The sequence below is a fragment of the Panulirus ornatus genome, chromosome 58 (genome assembly GCF_036320965.1).
Source record: "Panulirus ornatus isolate Po-2019 chromosome 58, ASM3632096v1, whole genome shotgun sequence".
Classification (NCBI taxonomy): Eukaryota; Metazoa; Arthropoda; class Malacostraca; order Decapoda; family Palinuridae; genus Panulirus; species Panulirus ornatus.
The window spans coordinates 13,602,051-13,622,274 of NC_092281.1; the positions used below are offsets into that span (position 1 = coordinate 13,602,051).

The window sequence follows — 20,224 nt, forward strand, 5'->3', positions numbered from 1 at the left end:
GTGTAATGTTCATGTTTTTGCACTGGTTTAGGTTCTTTTGCTGTTGATTTATTATCATGAAACAGACCCTTCTTTCTTTGTGTTTTGATGTCATTACTATTTTTCTAAGGGGCACAAACGAAGTATAGATTGCATTACTGTGGTATGATTTAGATATGCTTTTTATAGATGGCTAAGAGATGTGGGGATATCCTGTATTACTGCTTACCAATAGATGGAATAGAGGAAGGGGCCAAACTAGGATCTTTCCTCTTAGGTTGATTTGCCTGTTCCTGAAACTTCCTCACTCATTCAGGAAATGAGGAGCAAGTTTTGACAAAATATATTACTGTATGTAGAATTCATTTATAATTATTGTTAAAAATCAGTGAGATGCACAGAAAATAGTTTTTAGGATTAGATATTACAACTATGCATGGAATTTACTTTTATACACTTTGAGGAATTATAAGAGATTCATAATTAATATTTTTCTAATTTTTCATGAATCATGTCACTATATTTACAATAAAAGTCAAAATAAGATACTACATTGGTAAGTTACCTTTAGGTCAAGTACTACATGGTTGAGGGATCATATTGCTGAATGTTTATTCACATATCGATAGTAAAAATTTAATAAAAGGACACATGAATTATGATACATGATTTTACTCCCAAAACTTTAAATATCTCTCAAGTAGTACACCACTTAGTTTAGGTTGAAGAGATATTACCTTGTATGTCAAATCCACATGGGACATACTTGTAGGTTTACGGTGCTTATAGGTACCGTATTGCTAAAACACATTTTATTTTAAAGGATTCTGGGAGTCTTCGCTGTCCAATTGTGCCACTGGAACAAACTGTTGTGCTACTCACCCGGGCCCTCAACCTTCTCCCAGAATCCACTCAGGAATGCAAGATGGCTACAGCACTGTATGATACTTTATCTGCATTTATACAAGATAGAAATTTCTTGTCTACGTAGTTGTTGAATGTTAAAACATGCTTGAACAGGGATTATTTTAAATGAAAAGTCTTTCATTTTTTAAGGTAGCCATTCTTGACTTGCTAGATTATAATGAATAGATTTTAATATATACTATACATTTTAGGTTCTAAACATTTTGTCAGATCGTACGTTAAAACTTTTTAAGAGATTTTGATGTTGGAGTTATTGTTACTAAGATTATTATATATTAATTAATCAGAATACATTGTATCATATGTATAAATTGAAGTATATCATTATTATATAATCTTGCTGTACATACACACTTGAGACAAACTATCCATCTCCTCTCATCATCCATTGTAGGATACTTTAGTTAAGATAAAGAAAGGAGGATAAGGGAGTACTGTGTTCATGTGCACAATCAAAGGATACTGCAGACAATGATGGTTATTGCTTGTTTTTCTCCAGGTATGTAACATTGGCTGAAATATTGGTTTATAGCAAACCAATATGAACACAAACTGTGTTGGGTAAAGGTTTGATTTTTCTTTCCAGATTTTGCAGCAGATAAGGAATTAGTAGTACTAACAGCTTTTCTTAATCCAGAAGTGATTAATATGTTTTGTGTGTATATATGTTTAATTTGTTATTGTCCGTAAGAGTCTGAACACTGAAAATTTTATAATTTGTGGACTTTATAGAGTGAGCTATATGTATATATATATGTGTGTGTGTGTGTGTGTGCACGTGTATATGTGTGTGTGTTTGTGTGTATAAAGGAAGGGTTGATCCCTACACTATGAGCCCAGATGTTTTTAATAATTCGAGAAGGCGTCTGATAAACAGAAGTAGGTAAAGAAACTCTTGGGATGAATAGTGTGGAGGAGGTTCTTGTTTTACTTCTTTGATGTTAATAGTATTTAATAATCACGTGAAAGCAAAGTTTTATAAAGTTATTCTATAAAGATTTTCATGCTTTTTGCAACCATTTATCTACGAAATGAGTCATATATTGGCATGGGTTATGCATACAAACAGCTCATTTTCTGAGCCTAATACAAGTGAAGGCATTTTGTTTGGGAGTCTTGGGTACACTTTTATTGTTATAGAATTTTCTCAATGAATCCATAAATACATCATCTTACTGGCCCCAGATTAGCAGGTAGCAACATCTTTTGTGATTAGCCAGTAATATAAACAAAACCCTACCATACTGACAAGACTAATCACTGAATGGCAGTGCTGTACTTGGTCTTTCTGCTTTGTAGGCACTTAGAGATATACGATTCATGATCTCCAGTGTTTCACATCAGTGTGAATTGCTCTTGAGTAAAACATTTATAGCATGCAGATTTGCTGTTGCCTTTCCTTAAAGAGAATGCAGTACGATGATGGACACCACCTCTAACTGGTTTCCTGCTCTTGTTTAGCTGGCTGTCCAAGTAGTTAACATTTCAGTCATAAATCCAAAACAGAGTTGAATGATTTTTGGCATGAAACTCAGCCTTGATCCAGTTCATGTAGATGAATTCAGGTCAGTGAGTCAGTATTTGGTCAGATCATTTTTTGGAGTTTCTTACTCAAATCTGCCACCAGTACTGTGTTATTAGCAGCAGACAACTTATCTCCCAGTCTCTAACAAAACTTCAGACCTGTCCATCTGTCTATGACCATTACCTTCACCTCCTTCACCACCCTATCCTTAAACAAATTTAAACAGCCATAGTGACATCACACATTTGTATTGCAGACCCACTTTCACCAAGAACCACTCACCCTGCTGTCTTCCTACTCACTCACATGCCTTAATCTCTTGGTAAACACCCTTTACTTCTTTCATTTGCTTTCCTCCCATCCCATATATTCATATTTCACAAAAGTGTATTTGGGTAAGTAGGATAGATTGCAAGCAGACATTTTTGGCTTATGAAGAGATTGGTAGGTGTGCAACAGAGAGATTCTTGGATGTGAATGGGCTGAGAGGGCCAGCTGGTGGGATGTTTGATCATTACTTGATGGAGGCATTGTGAAGAGGTCACTATATGGGAGGGTGAAAATTGGTATGTTTGAAGGCATGATAGTCCCAACAGTGTTGTCTGGATGTGGAACAGTGAGGTATACAAGAGAATGTTCAGAAGAGGGTGAATGTGTTGGAAATGAAATGTTTGAGGATGATTGATCAAGTAAGCAATGGTAAAGTAAAAGAGAGGTGTGGTAATGAGAAGTGTATCATTGAGAGAGAGCTGAAGGGGGTGTACTAAAATGCTTTGGACATATGGAGAGGTTGATAAAGAGGTTATATTTGTCAGAAGTGGAGGGGACAGGGAGAAAGGGGAGACCAAACTTGTGATAGAAGGAAGGAGTGAATAAGATTTTGAGTGCATTGATCCTGAACATGTAAGACAGTGAAAGGCATGCATGGCATAGAGTGAACTGGTGTGATTTGGTATACAGGGGGCAACATGCTGTCAGTGGACTGAACAAGGGCATATGAAGCAGCTGGGAGAAATCATGGAAAAGTCTGTGGGGCCTGGTTGCAGCTAGGGGGCTATGGTTTGATGCATTACACATGACAGCTAGCGAATGGATCAAGTGTATGAGGGCTTTGCTTTGTTGTTGACCCTACCTCACAGACTTAAGAACCATTCTCAGGTACATTTATATGTGTGATTTAGATTATTACTCTATACCCCAGACATGGTAAAAGTATTGGACATCTAACAAAAGTGAGCCTTGTACAGTAGAAGTGAGTTGAGCTAGAGGGGCAAGTGGCATTATTAGGTGGAAGAAGGGGCAAGATCATCTGGAGATGAAACTGTAGGTAAACTAATTCTGGATGCACCTAATGGTGTCACATTTTGCATACTTGTTACAATCTTGTCTGCATAAACACATACTGTCTTGTTCTTATGTGAATGGGAGGTAAGCCATATGTTTTATGGTCCAGCTGCTTTAAGTGGACTGCTTGCCAAGCATACGTCTTTCTTATTGTGAAGAGCACAGGAAATATATCTCAAACAAAGTAGCAGTCATGTATTATTTTTAATGATTTTAACAAAATACAAGTATTCAATTCAAATCAGAATCAACAACTTGCTTCACTGGGAAAATTTTTATGAAAAAAATGCACCAAGCTTAAAGCAGAATCACAGTTACTTTCACAGAAAAAGTCATTTCCGTGAGGGCAGTTCTCAGTTATGAATATTTTCATAAGTGTACAAATAGAATTTTTTATGACCCTTCCAAGAAAGTATAAACATGCTAATGATAAAAACAATATTTTTTATTGAAAAACCAAAAGATATAAAAGCAGATATATACACAAACAACTTCATCACAAACATGTTCATGAATCTGCATTGTTTGTACAGTTGCAAAAGTTATGCAAAGGAGGCATATCAGGACAGGAATAAGTGGAGACTTTTTCTATGGCCACCTTTTTGATGGGAGTTCCCAGAGGTAACAGCCATCAAAGATATAGATGGATACATATTATGGTTACACTTAGAAGACATACCTTTAACAAATTTTGTGGATACTATGAATCAACATATATCTTATTTTTAAAAGAGTACAGTTGTCCTTGACTCCCTTCTTCTCCACTGACATAAGATTTGTATGCTTGTGAAAATGTTGATAATTTTGAATACCTCTTGGAGAATTGTCTCAAACATGAGTTATAAATATCCTATGTAATACAGATATACTTAGAATCACAAGTTATCAAGAACTGTTTCCATCTTAAATACTATAAAAATTGAACTAGAAATACGTCAACTATGTAACTTTGAAGCTACCTATTTCACCAAGATTTTCACTTCAGTTTGAGGAACTCTTGAAGAAAATAAGATGTACAAAACTGCACAACCTAATACATGGATTTCTAAATTCCCTCCATGTTCAGGTCATGAACAAATGTCATGCTACATACCAAATTTCCCAAAGACCCACTGGGTTGAAGCTATACTAATTCTCTCTCTCTCTCTCTCTCTCTCTCTCTCTCTCTCTCTCTCTCTCTCTCTCTCTACCTTTCTACGAGAGTGGGGTCGATGCAACTTTGTTTAGGCATGTCACAAGACTCTCAATAGCGAATGATCAAAAACATTATGAAATAGCCTAATAAGGAACTGACTTGTCATTTGAAGACAAAATGTAACAAATCATGTTGGGCAGTTTTTGGAATGAGCCTAAATGTCTGGCTCAGTGAGAAGTAGGGATGTGAGTAAAATGGAAAGATCAGAAAAAGCCTTAATACACAAAACACCTTTGGTTTTTGGTGGAATTAATTTTGATGGTACAAATAGGTCATGCATAAAACATAACAAGGTAAGTACTAAAAATATTTGCAATATATCAATTCACAGTACACTGTGATACCAATTTTCATGTAAACAGAGTTAGGGAATGTAGGTAGGTAGTAGTTGGTAGGCAGCCAATGACCATGGAGGCATGTTACCAGTACTACCTGTCAGGGTATCAGGAGGGTTAGTGACAGCTACATACTGAGCCAGCACTTCAATGTTTGTCAATACTCCTCTGACCCAAGTAGTTGTCTTTTCTTTCTGCCTCAACCACACATGGACTACTGGCATTCCGTTCACAACAAACAATCTCTCCTTGTCACCCATAACTCTTGACAACAATTAACAGACACAGCTCATTCTTTATAACTAGATTTTCCTGCAATAAGCATTATATGCTAGCTTTGCCTTTTGGCTAAATTGTATGAGCAACAGATAGTAGTAGTATGTCAGAACAATTAGGCAGGAAAATAGGTAGAAACATTAGGTGAAGTAGTATGTCCGAACATTAAGCAGGGGCATTAGATAGAAGTAATCAGTTAGAACATTAGGTAGGAACCTCTGCAAACATTGTGATAAAGTTGCCCTCTACTAGTTACCTGTTAAAGATGAGGCACTAAAGACTGAGAAGCAGACTGGACTTCACTAGCTATGGAGACTATTGCCATGGCCATCCCCTTGAAGAGGTTCCATGAATGAACAAGCATCAGAGATATAAATAGGGAATGTAAGCCAAAAATACATGAAATAGTACCTAAAATGTTATTAAACATTGAAAATAATATACAGTATTATAGAAAATCATACACTAATCTGCCTATCTGTCACACCATTTGTTTCACCCAGATTTTTATTCTCAGAGTGTAAGATAAATGTTTTTCATAGAAGATCAATCAAGACTCCAAGTGTAGGTAGGTTTTTTCCTACTTTCATGAACTGTAAATCATTCTTATTTCATGCATTATGTAAGAACCTACTGAAGAGAATTTGTAGAAAGAAAAATATAGGAAACAATTTCCTGTATCATTCCCCTAGTAAAAGATGAATGATTAGAACTGAAAGGTGATCCACTCACCTCCCTACAATTCAAAATGTTCAACCAACCATTTCTCCATTACTTTTATTAATATGTAATTTACTTTTAGTGCAAGAATTAGTTAAGAACCTACTATAAAGAAATATGTTATACTAAAAATGAAAAATACTATTTACTGTATCATTCACCAAGAGGAAGATGAATATTTTGAACAAAAGAGCATGGGACATAGGTAAGGATTTCCTATATTTTTATGAATATCTAGATAATTCTTAGTTCTTACTTTAGGAAAGAACCTATCAAGGAGAACTGTTCAGAAAAATATGTAAAAAATATTACATTGTACCATTCACCAAATAAAGATGAATGCCTTGAACCAAAAGATGATCCACTTGCCTCCCTGACCACCAATTTTTCAATTATTTTCTTCATATATAATTTAATTTCAGTTAACTACAAAAGCAAGGTTTTGAAAAGTATATATAATTAATATCATTCACAAGTGTGAGATGACTATTCTGGACAGAAGAGTGATTTGGATGGTTTAAATTGTATTATGATGGCTCACAATATATTAAAAAGAGAGTAATTTAAGTACTTGCAACATATCAAAAAGGATGCAATAAATCACACAATATTGCGACCCATCTGTACAATGTACTTTGCTTTTAGGGTATCAAAAGGTATATAAAGTGTCATTAAATACTGACAGGCTTAATTTTTTCAGAGCAAACTGAGAGCCTTAGTCTTAGAAGAAAACATCGAATTGTTTCAAGCAAATGAAACCCTTTTCATAAAATTACATTGCATGATTAACTTACCACAATGCACTAAGGTAAGAAAAATAAGTTTTTGACTTTATAAAAGCTAACACAGCAACTCAATTCTGAGTTTCCCTTGTAGATAAATTTTCTTAATGTGTACTGTACATCTACATTTACCTTCCGTATTTAAGTGTTACTTAAATCACTTCTACTCTATGTACCACCACTTCACTTCACCTGTACCCATTTACTCTACTACAGTGAAGTTTTTTTGGTCGGGCAATCTTTCTACTGTGGTCCAACTCAGATTGTTTCCTTTTCCCTCTAAATCTAGTTATCCTTGTGGATGGAGACTGCTGTCGTAATTGTCCATCAATAACATCCTTTGCAAATGTAGTCTCCTGGGACAGAAATATTTTCCTACTGTCACACTGAAGCTCATGAGGTTTCTTGACATGACAAGCTATGTGAACGAGTTTCAGGTTGCCGGAAGAGTTGTGGTCACTGGCATTTTGATGGAGGAAAAGTAATTCATGAAAGTAGGAAAGATTCACAGATGATGCTTTTGGGCCAGATAGGGCAGTTTTTAAAGTCGGTAGAATTGTTCTTGACTTTTCTATCCTGGAATGTGGTATTACATTTGAACATCAGTAGCAAAATAACTATTTGTTAAAAATAAACAACAAACAGTTATACCTAAAAAAATAGGATTACTGTATATTCTTCATAAAAATCTGAAGCTGACCCTAGTGTAGTAATAACAATCAAAAGTGTCAGCTGCAGTCACTTATAAACCCTTGTGCTGTTCAAAATGTCTGCAAGCAAAAGAAAAAAAATGCATATTATTGTCGGTGCATAAAATCATACACTTCCATTTATTAATAAGAGAATTCAAATGTTAGATGTCATGCAGTCAACAGTGAGATTCTCTTGCTAAATGTGCAATTCCTGGGTACACTGTTTAACAGTGATGGGAAATAAAATAGGTAGTGGTCTCTTGCTTTTGTTAAAACTAAATCTGTGATGAAATTTGCTGTTGCTGCTGATTACATCAGCTCTATTTTTGTGGAACTTAAATTTTTTTTGGAAAATAACACAAATAATGCGTCATGAAGTCAGTTATCCTTTGACAACCAAAACTCTCTCCAGGACTCTTTTGTATAAGGTTAGGCTATCTTAGTTTTCCTCAGAAATCTTTCATCGGATGAGATTAATCAATAGGAGCTCTGGCATTCAAAAGATATTTTTGGAAGACAATACCTTTGTTTAGGTATGGCTGCCATTGGTTAGTACCCTTAAGCCAAGCCAGTATGTGGCTGGACCATTATATTTAACTTGGTTTGTGATTGGTGAGAAATGAAGAAAATGTAACTCCTTTCCTCAACAGTCTGACTTCCCATTTTATGAGGTCTTTAATACCTTTCACTTTAATAGTTTATTGGCATGTACTTTAACATTCAAAATTAAATGCAAAAAAGGGTCACGTTCTCCTATGCAATTCTCGAATTACATGGATACACATGGGCCATGAAATTCAATGAAAGTGAACTGCAAACTAATGATGAATGGGATAAAGTTAAAGGATATTAATCAATATACATGAGGGATACTTTACAATGGTACCATATATTAAATATTTAATGCAAAGCTCCTAACTATAAAATAGCATACAAGTAAATAAATTAAACTTACATATGATCAAAATTCCAGGTAGAAAATATGATCCTAGCCTCCCTTGATGTGTAAGGGTTGATGAAATGGAAAGTTGAACACTTATCCTCATCATAGGGACCCTCACACTGAAACAGGCCATTCATATCACACAAGCGTTTACCAGGTTGAGCTGTGCGGTCAAAGTAACCAGCATTGTGCCTGTGCAAGAGAAGAAAAGTTTGAGTCTAAGAAAGGCTCTTTTTTGAATCCAAGATATGAAAAGAACTATGGGTAAATGGCAATTGTCCATGTTTTTATCTGAATATGATTACAAGGTAGGAAAATTCACCATAAATCTCAATACTAAAACTGATATAAATCTTATTATTCACTAATTGCCATTAGTAGTTATGCTACCTCTGCCAACAACTGCTCACTTGTACTTAGAAATAAGTAACCAAATACATTCTGCACATCCATCACCAAGCACACATAGATTGTATGAGAATGATGAGGATATACTGTAGAGTAGGAAGGGGAAAAGCACCAAAAGTTACATTTATGAAGGAGGAAATTAGAGAGGAAGGCTTAAAGTGGACCTATAAGTCCATTGACAGTGAGCTATTTGATAGGGTGTATGTAAAAAGAAATGAAAAAAGTGAATGTGTGGAAAAACTAAGAAATAAGAGATGGCAAACTACTCAAAGATGAAACAAGAACAAGAGGCAGATACATGCTTAAGTTTCTTTGCATGTACAATGTCTTGTTGTATGAAACATGAAACAACACAGAGCAAGGTGAAATGTAGCGATGACTTTTGGATCAGTGCTGAGAAGTACAACTGATATTACACCCACAATTTAAAGTCAAAGTTATATGCCTTCACCGGATTGATGACAATGACATAAAGAGGTTAATGACAATTTACTTCAGTGATTTGATGAAATAAAAATCTGGATAATGTATAATAAACACATCTACCTGCCAAGATACATGAGGGTAGAGACATGGAATGTCAAGCTGCACAGCCATGATAACATGTCTTTACCAGCACAGTCTTATCCTATATGCAACATGCAGCATACCTAATGATGCCATGTCTCTGACTACACAATGTTGCATCCTCTTTCATATCAAACAGAACAGTGCATATTGATGTATGTAGCTTTGTCAGTATGGTTTCTCCTCCTATGGTGTGTCAAGCAGCACAGCCTATGATGATTGTGTTGTCTAAGTGAACAATGTCTCTCCTTATAATGTGCCAGGGAGCACAGTGTAAGTTAACATGTCTTTGATTGCATGTAGTTACCTCCTATAATCATATCAAATAGCATAAAACATGCTGGCATGTCTCTGACTATCAAAGGTTTCCTTTCATGTATTCTAACGAAGAAGAGCATACGCTGACACTTTATGGACTGTGAGAGATCTCCCATGATGTATCAAGTAGCACAACACATGCTTGTGATTCTCTAAGTATTCAAGGTCTCCTGTGATGGATCAGGTAGCACACCAGGGACATTTCTTTGACTGCATAATGTCTCCAATCTATGACATTCAGCAGTACAAAACATGATGTGTCAATGACTGTAAAAGATCTTATATGATATGCCAAGCAGCACAGTGCATAATGATGTGTCTTTGTTAACATGTCTTTTCGTATGACATGAAAAACAGGAGACATATCTTTGCCAGCAGGACCCAGTAATGACTAAAAAACTTCTTTGGATAATGATTATGAAATGTGCCCATATCTACATATCAGGCGCTACAGACAATTGCACAGAAAGTGGTTTTACAAAATATCAAGGGGTTCATGATGATGTGATAACTCATGACCAATATAGGCAAATGCGGACAAGCTCTATTGATGAAACTTAGATAACTATGATTTCTTCCATGATCATTTGCTATCCATGTCCTCTTTAGCATTATCGCATTCACTGAATATCATCCTAGACCAAAGATTGTGCCCATCATCTGTCACAGTGGTTTTATTGCCAAAGCCCCAGGCATCAGCTGATACTAAGAGGGTGTCCTTAACTGTAAACTCCTTTTGGAAGCCTTCCACTCCCAGACCTCTGTTTACAGCACTAAGCACCCTATTTCATGGACCACAAATGCTTGTCCACAGGCTGAATTAGGTCCAGCAGCCTAACCTCTGGTGCAAAGTGGCTCTTAAACCAATCAGTAAATAAGTTTCTGATGACATAGGCTACCTTACTGGCAAAGTAGTAAAGCGGCTATGTCTGAATACCTTTGAGGCACATAGGACACCTGCTCTTACTGATTACAGCCAGATCCACTGGTACAAGCAAGGGCAGTTAACCCTCCTTGGCATCCTTAGTACCTGTTGGTGTTCTCTTACCAGCCAGTTAGCATTTTCCTATAGTCATACCAGCAGCATAAGCTAATTTTGTCTGTACTGTAGATTTGTTCAGCTGAAAGGTTACTGTCCAAAATTAGCTGAGCAAACCCATTAATATAACTTTCATTAGCTTCATGATCTGCCTATATCTTATCAACCACAAACTTTCAAAAAATTTGATACCATGGTATTTCTTGAATTTCTGCAAACCATCTTTCATGTATTCACATGTACTTTCAAGCTTTTGTTCTTCATTGTGGATTTGCACAGGAAATACTTTGTTAATGCCAAGTTACCAGAGCTAATAGTTTGTCATAATATGAATGCAGTATAGTACAATACAGTATAGCACAATGGTGCTGTAAATACTGCAGCTCCAATTTGGCTTGGCTGACCTCTGCTGAACTGATGTCTTTGTGTAAAACAGATGTGAAGTAGTTAAGTGTGTTTTCATAGTTTTCACTGAATACATATATTCATTATGTTTAGAAAGCAATATTTAATAAGAACTTTGTAGGCATGGGTTGACACATGTTATATCAGCTTTAGGTGTAGATATATTGTACATTTACCAGTGCAACAACAGGGAGGCTGCAGCTCAGCCATTCCTATCCATGAGCTGCCACTGCTGACACTACCTTACTGAAGCTGAAAAGGTAATTAGGTGTATATATATATTTATTTATTATTTAATGTTGCTTTGTCGCTGTCTCCCGCGTTAGCGAGGTAGCGCAAGGAAACAGACGAAAGAATGGCCCAACCCACCCACATACACATGTATATACATACACGTCCAACACACGCAAGTATACATACCTATACATCTCACTGTATACATATATATATACACATGTACATAATTCATACTGTCTGCCTTTATTCATTCCCATCGCCACCTCGCCACACATGGAATAACAACCCCCTCATGTGTGCGAGGTAGTGCTAGGAAAAGACAACAAAGGCCCCATTCGTTCACACTCAGTCTCTAGCTGTTATGTAATAATGCACCGAATCCACAGCTCCCTTTCCACATCCAGGCCCCACAGAACTTTCCATATATATATATATATATATATATATATATATATATATATATATATATATATATATGAAGTCTGTTGGGGATGAGAGAGCTTGGGAAGTGAGTCAGTTGTTGTTCGCTGATGATACAGCGCTGGTGGCGGATTCATGTGAGAAACTGCAGAAGCTGGTGACGGAGTTTGGTAAAGTGTGTGGAAGAAGAAAGTTAAGAGTAAATGTGAATAAGAGCAAGGTTATTAGGTACAGTAGGGTTGAGGGTCAAGTCAATTGGGAGGTGAGTTTGAATGGAGAAAAACTGGAGGAAGTGAAGTGTTTTAGATATCTGGGAGTGGATCTGTCAGCGGATGGAACCATAGAAGTGGAAGTGGATCATAGGGTGGGGGAGGGGGCGAAAATTTTGGGAGCCTTGAAAAATGTGTGGAAGTCGAGAACATTATCCCGGAAAGCAAAAATGGGTATGTTTGAAGGAATAGTAGTTCCAACAATGTTGTATGGTTGCGAGGCGTGGGCTATGGATAGAGTTGTGCACAGGAGGATGGATGTGCTGGAAATGAGATGTTTGAGGACAATGTGTGGTGTGAGGTGGTTTGATCGAGTAAGTAACGTAAGGGTAAGAGAGATGTGTGGAAATAAAAAGAGCGTGGTTGAGAGAGCAGAAGAGGGTGTTTTGAAATGGTTTGGGCACATGGAGAGAATGAGTGAGGAAAGATTGACCAAGAGGATATATGTGTCGGAGGTGGAGGGAACGAGGAGAAGAGGGAGACCAAATTGGAGGTGGAAAGATGGAGTGAAAAGGATTTTGTGTGATCGGGGCCTGAACATGCAGGAGGGTGAAAGGAGGGCAAGGAATAGAGTGAATTGGAGCGATGTGGTATACAGGGGTTGACGTGCTGTCAGTGGATTGAATCAAGGCATGTGAAGCGTCCGGGGTAAACCATGGAAAGCTGTGTAGGTATGTATATTTGCGTGTGTGGACGTGTGTATGTACATGTGTATGGGGAGGGTTGGGCCATTTCTTTCGTCTGTTTCCTTGCGCTACCTTGCAAACGCGGGAGACAGCGACAAAGTATAAAAAAAAAAAAAAAAAAAAATATATATATATACATATATATATATATATATACAGAGCATCAGATTGGGGAAGAGCAGTGCGGTTTCAGAAGTGGTAGAGGATGTGTGGATCAGGTGTTTGCTTTGAAGAATGTATGTGAGAAATACTTAGAAAAGCAAATGGATTTGTATGTAGCATTTATGGATCTGGAGAAGGCATATGATAGAGTTGATAGAGATGCTCTGTGGAAGGTATTAAGAATATATGGTGTGGGAGGCAAGTTGTTAGAAGCAGTGAAAAGTTTTTATCGAGGATGTAAGGCATGTGTACGTGTAGGAAGAGAGGAAAGTGATTGGTTCTCAGTGAATGTAGGTTTGCGGCAGGGGTGTGTGATGTCTCCATGGTTGTTTAATTTGTTTATGGATGGGGTTGTAAGGGAGGTAAATGCAAGAGTCCTGGAAAGAGGGGCAAGTATGAAGTCTGTTGGGGATGAGAGAGCTTGGGAAGTGAGTCAGTTGTTGTTCGCTGATGATACAGCGCTGGTGGCTGATTCATGTGAGAAACTGCAGAAGCTGGTGACTGAGTTTGGTAAAGTGTGTGGAAGAAGAAAGTTGAGAGTAAATGTGAATAAGAGCAAGGTTATTAGGTACAGTAGGGGTGAGGGTCAAGTCAATTGGGAGGTGAGTTTGAATGGAGAAGAACTGGAGGAAGTGAAGTGTTTTAGATATCTGGGAGTGGATCTGTCAGCGGATGGAACCATGGAAGCGGAAGTGGATCATAGGGTGGGGGAGGGGGCGAAAATTTTGGGAGCCTTGAAAAATGTGTGGAAGTCGAGAACATTATCTCGGAAAGCGAAAATGGGTATGTTTGAGGGAATAGTGGTTCCAACAATGTTGTATGGTTGCGAGGCGTGGGCTATGGATAGAGATGTGCGCAGGAGGATGGATGTGCTGGAAATGAGATGTTTGAGGACAATGTGTGGTGTGAGGTGGTTTGATCGAGTAAGTAACGTAAGGGTAAGAGAGATGTGTGGAAATAAAAAGAGCGTGGTTGAGAGAGCAGAAGAGGGTGTTTTGAAATGGTTTGGGCACATGGAGAGAATGAGTGAGGAGAGATTGACCAAGAGGATATATGTGTCGGAGGTGGAGGGAACGAGGAGAAGAGGGAGACCAAATTGGAGGTGGAAAGATGGAGTGAAAAAGATTTTGTGTGATCGGGGCCTGAACATGCAGGAGGGTGAAAGGAGGGCAAGGAATAGAGTGAATTGGAGTCATGTGGTATACAGGGGTTGACGTGCTGTCAGTGGATTGAATCAAGGCATGTGAAGCGTCTGGGGTAAACCATGGAAAGCTGTGTAGGTATGTATATTTGCGTGTGTGGACGTGTGTATGTACATGTGTATGGGGGGGGGGGGCCTTTTCTTTCGTCTGTTTCCTTGCGCTACCTCGCAAACGCGGGAGACAGCGACAAAGTATAAAAAAAAAAAAAAAAAAAAAAAATATATATATATATATATATATATATATATATATATATATATATATATATATATATATATATATATCTTTCTTTTCTTTCAAACTATTCGCCATTTCCCGTGTTAGCGAGGTAGCATTAAGAACAGAGGACTGGGCCTTTGAGGGAATATCCTCACCTGGCCCCCTTCTCTGTTCCTTCTTTTGGAAAGTTAAAAAAAAATGAGAGGGGAGGATTTCCAGCCCCTCGCTTCCTCCCCTTTTAGTCGCCTTCTACGACACGCAGGGAATACGTGGGAAGTATTCTTTTTTTTTTTTTTTTTTTTTTTTTTTTTTTTTTTTTTTTTTTTTTCCAAAGGAAGGAACAGAGAAGGGGGCCGGGTGAGGATGTTTCCTCAGAGGCCCAGTCGCCTTCTACGACACGCAGGGAATACGTGGGAAGTATTCTTTTTTTTTTTTTTTTTTTTTTTTTTTTTTTTTTTTTTTTTTTTTTTCCAAAGGAAGGAACAGAGAAGGGGGCCGGGTGAGGATGTTTCCTCAGAGGCCCAGTCCTCTGTTCTTAACGCTACCTCGCTGATGCGGGAAATGGCGAATAGTATGAAAGAAAAGAAAGAAAAATATATATATATATATATATATATATATATATATATTTTTTATTTATTTATTATACTTTGTCGCTGTCTCCCGCGTTTGCGAGGTAGCGCAAGGAAACAGACGAAAGAAATGGCCCAACCCCCCCTATACACATGTATATACATACGTCCACACACGCAAATATACATACCTACACAGCTTTCCATGGTTTACCCCAGACGCTTCACATGCCTTGATTCAATCCACTGACAGCACGTCAACCCCGGTATACCACATCGCTCCAATTCACTCTATTCCTTGCCCTCCTTTCACCCTCCTGCATGTTTAGGCCCCGATCATACAAAATCTTTTTCACTCCATATATACTATTCGCTATTTCCCGCATTAGCGAGGTAGCGTTAAGAACAGAGGACTGAGCCTTTGAGGGAACATCCTCACTTGGCCCCCTTCTCTGTTCCTTCTTTTGGAAAATGAAAAACGAGAGGGGTTATTCTGAAATTTGTCAAAGTTTACTGATAATTCATTATGAATAGTAGTATTATCCTCCACGCTCGAATCACAATGCTGAATTTTACCTGGTTGCTGCTTAGAAAATTCAAGTCATCCCCATCCCTTCACTCAATACTAAATTCATAGATCTTACCTACAATCACACAACTGTTGTTTAAAGAAAAGAAAAGCACGTCTGTACGGTGAATCTGCTGGAGGATCTCCATCTAGAAGTTCTTGTTTAGTGCGCATTAAATACCCTCGCATCCTTGATTCAGCACTGTTCCGCAAGACAGCTTCTTTTGTCTTGAACTTTGTATCAAGTCCTGTGGGTACTAGAGTTTGTAAAGATATGGCTTTTGCTTCCTCATCATCCCATAAAACTTAAAGATTAATATATTTTGAAGGTATATTACCTTAACTCAAGTTTTCAACACAAAGTCAATGATGAATTAAAATCCTAAATGTGCAAGCAGAATTATTTAAAAGAAACACTGTATAAGATATAGGTATGACAAACATAAAGTACTTAACCCGTTATTGTACAATTCCTCAGAAACTAACTTATCCTATTAAGAAAAAAAAATAGAGTATGTATGCAATATACATTAAGAAATACTCAAAAGGTTGGGGGTGCTAACTCGAGAGGGGAGGGCCTGAGGTGGTAACACAAATGCTTCTTAACTATGTAAGTATAGTAAATATTTTTTTTTAGGCATTTTATTCTATGTATGCCTAATCTCATTAAAATTATATGAGCACTTTTTTTGTGGGATTTTGTGTATATACATTTATACACATGTACATAATTCATACTGTCTGCCTTTATTCATTCCCATCGCCACCCCGCCACACATGAAATAACATCCCCCTCCCCCCTCATGTGCGCGAGGTAGCGCTAGGAAGACAACAAACATATATATATATATATATATATATATACAAACATTTTTTGTCAGCTGTAATGACAAGCTGCTTGTGATATCTATGGTTAAGTGGTGGGAGAAAACATCAGCTGGGACATTAAATGAAGGTGGAAGACAGTAAAGCATAATATAATGCATAGAGCAACAGCAACACAAGACACAATACTGAGGTGGTGAAAGGGTTAAGTATACATCTTAAAATATTCAGTTCCAGACAATAGCTTTCAAAGTCAAAGAAATTAATTCTGTAATATATAGCTCAGGCAGCATAACTGCTAACCACTGAGAGATCATTTTGAACTAATACAACCCATTTGGAGAGGGCTTCTCAGATGTATCCTCTTTTCCCTTCCACTTATGTACATTAAAGGAATTTCACTCTGATTCCTACCCGATATTCCAGCTTCTTAATTAGCCTACCATGGATTAGTGTCAAATGCTTTCTGGCAGTCAAGATACAAACAATCTACCCAGCCTTCCCTTTCGTCTAAGACAGAGCTCACTTTCTCATAGAAATCCAAGAGGCTTGTTACTCATGATGTGTTTTCACTAAAACTGTTATCTTTCACTTAGGTAAGTTCTCCTCTGGAGAAAGTCATCCATTGGCTTTGTAAGTAACTTTTCCAGTGTCTTACAGACCACACTTGTCAAGGAGACAGGTCTGTAATTGTGCCTCTTCGTAGTCTCTCTTTAGATGGGTATGACACCTGCTCTTTTTCACTACCTTAGCATGTTACCTTTCTCCAGCAACATCTTGTACAGGACTTGAAGAGGTATGTCTCATGTATCTGTACACATATATATGTATGTATATAAGTGTGGTGAGATCTGCAAAGATGGTAGTTTGGAAAAACAACTCTGATAAAAATATATGGAGCAAGATATGGTGTACATACATACTGCATAGAGATACAGATAATATTACCTTTAAACCAGTCAGTGTCAATGTCTCTGGAACTCACTGGTGCAGCATCAGCAGCCTTAGCTAAAAGTCCTAGGAGAGCTGTTGCCTGATTACAACTTTTAGGTTCCTGAAAGCATTCCATGACTTTGTCATGAATTTTTGGTTGACGTTCAAGGCACATATAAAGGAATACTGCCAACTGATTGATGAAGTCCTGTTTTATACAATCCCCTGAGGATGATACATGGAGCTCTGTATCTTTGGAGAGGACTTCGTAATACTCCTCATCAATTTCTGTGCTATCATCTAAGGTAACAATGATTTCTTCATCCTTCTGCAAATAGGTAAAAACTATGTAAATATTTCAGACTAGTATCTCTGAATAAAGCTACATATACTGCCCTTAGCTAAATAAGGAAATATCCAATAATTTTACACTCATTTATAATTCAACCCGCAATTTCCCTCTCCTGCATTACCCATCTTGCCATCAGGTTATATAGAGGTAGAGTCTCAGTTTAACTCTGCACTGAAACTAGGTTTGGAAATTGGTTAGTTTGTTTTAGGTGTTTTATATAGTTTGTTCAGATTACAGAAATAACTGCAGAGCATGATTTGGAGTATTATATTTTATTGAACAATATTACATAATGTGACTGTAGTATGGACAAGAAAACATGGGCTTAAGTAGGATTGATAATACACTCATACAAATTATACAGAACCTAAGAAAATGTCATCTTGCATCCTTTGCAATCAAGTTTTATATCTATTTTCAATGTTCTGGTCAAAATATAACTAACATTTTTCAGTGTATATCTGGTCAAAATATACAAGCAACAGTCATGAAAATACATTACTATTTCAATGCTAGATGACAAGTTTCTTAGACTGTTAACTAATTTTATCATATATATACATATTATTGCACATTCATTTTGCAGTTATGCAAAAGGAGATAGATGAATGTAGTTCATCGATAAAGCTATGAACCATCATCAGTCGTAGACAGTCATATTAATAAGGCTGGGCTGTGATTGTGAGGTTGACATCATTTCACTCTGGATTTTTTTCATGTGTACTGTATGGGATCTCAGAGACTCTCTGTCATACAACTTGTAAAATTTTTCTAATCTGCCTGTCTTCAATCACTTTACTAAATCCACCGTTCTTATACTATAAAAGTATTTCCTCGCATCTTTATTTCCTGCTTCATATAAGATTATCCTATGATTGTTTTATACAAACATCTCTTCAAAGTGTATACTATCTAAGCAATGATCCCTTATTAATGAACTTAATAGGTTTTCTCATCCTCAGTAAAATATTAAATTTTTCACTTTATGTATTTTGTTAAAATATGCGAAGTCACATGGGTAAATGAAAAGCCTTTAGTCTACCCATTCCATTACTCTCTTAATTCTGGTATATCTTTGTTGTTTTCCTGTGAACCCACAGTGCATGTTTTTCTACATATCAATGGAATAAGGACAAATATAAAACTTTATTATATCACTAATCCATGGTTATTATAATACTCAGCATGAGCCGGGATAAAAAATGATACTAATAAAACTTACAATAACAACACAACAAATTTTATGAAACTATATCAATTTCTTCAGAAATTGACCAATTACTTATGAGAATAATGTCCTCAATGTACAAAGGTCGATTTTTCGTCACAACGAATGGGGACAGCTTCATTTAACTTGCACTTGGTACTTCAGTCGTATGGATATGTTACCTTGAACTTAAACTTGGTTCGACATTTCCTCAAGAACTCTTCAAAGTTTGATGCTACAATCCCAACCTTCCTCTTGCCTGGTCCAACCACTACGAAACTGTGCGTCATGTCACCTCCTCATCGAAACTGTCAATTCTCGTAGTTACGGATAAAAGTTTAGAGCCATTCCCTTATCTCTCCCAAGGAAGTCCTCCGCTGTGTTTACATACACACGTCAAACTTTGGACGCGTTCAGTTCGTGTTCCCCAGAGAGTGCAGTCCGGGCATGTATTCGGTTTCAGTTTTATATTATCTGAGGAAATCATTTAGTAAGTTGTGACTATTGTTGTCCTTACTGTGGGTGAACATTGGTCTCCATACATAGGCCAAAAAAAAAAGGACCTTGTTATAGAGGAGTCCAGCACTCGCTGGTGGGTTTAATTGTTTAATCGGGAATGCGTCAACAGTTCCCCCTAACTAAGACATTTTAGGGCAATGAAGACAGTCCTTGAAATAATTTGTGAATAGAAGTATATTGTTTGGATTGCAGACTCGTAGGGGCATGAGTTTTTTTCAAGGTATGCCTTCACTACTAAAAGAGAATCCTTTACTTTTTTATGCTCATAGGTAATGAGCATTATATTCTCAAAAACGATATAGGATTAATGGTCATGATATCCTCAGCTGAGATTGAGTTTATTTTGGGAAAGTACATAAACTGCAGAAATGAAAGTATTCCACTGAAGATAGCACGTGAAGTATATACAAATCACTATTTCTAATGTGGTCCTCTTAATACATTCAGAATGACTGACGACACAAAGTAAGAATGATTGATGAAGTAAAGAATTACACCGAGAATACACAATACCACTGAACTACATAGAATATATGATAATATCACAATGACTAGATATTTAAGAGATGAATTCAATTGATTGAGAGTTTATTTTGAC

At 37.0% G+C, this 20,224-nt stretch overlaps 2 protein-coding genes across 2 annotated transcripts in view; one reads left to right on the forward strand and one right to left on the reverse strand.

Moving 5' to 3' along the window:
• Positions 1–6,661, forward strand: part of Rab3-GAP (Rab3 GTPase activating protein) — a 55,833-nt gene extending 49,172 nt beyond the window's left edge. The window contains exon 26 of the mRNA XM_071695344.1: positions 803–6,661. Within this exon, the coding sequence (XP_071551445.1) occupies positions 803–970 (168 nt within the window). The 3' untranslated portion in view covers positions 971–6,661. The remainder of the gene's footprint in view (positions 1–802) is intronic.
• On the reverse strand, positions 3,963–19,522 carry Drep4 (DNA fragmentation factor-related protein 4). Its single transcript, XM_071695347.1, has 5 exons — positions 19,290–19,522; positions 17,564–17,876; positions 15,867–16,038; positions 8,731–8,910; positions 3,963–7,659 (listed from the first exon to the last, which is right to left on the reverse strand). The coding sequence occupies exons 1-5, from the start codon at positions 19,395–19,397 to the stop codon at positions 7,272–7,274; spliced, it is 1,161 nt and encodes a 386-aa protein (XP_071551448.1). The 5' UTR covers positions 19,398–19,522; the 3' UTR covers positions 3,963–7,271.
• Between the last annotated feature and the right edge of the window lie 702 nt (positions 19,523–20,224).

Coding starts and splice junctions, on each gene's coding strand:
- Drep4 (XM_071695347.1), bottom strand. CDS start 19,397: ATGACGCACAGTTTCGTAGTGGTTGGACCAGGCAAGAGGAAGGTTGGG. Junction 17,877..19,289: donor GAACCAAGTTTAAGTTCAAG/GTAACATATCCA, acceptor ACCTATTTGCAG/AAGGATGAAGAAATCATTGT. Junction 8,911..15,866: donor CAACAGTTGTGTGATTGTAG/GTAAGATCTATG, acceptor TCTCTTGCACAG/GCACAATGCTGGTTACTTTG.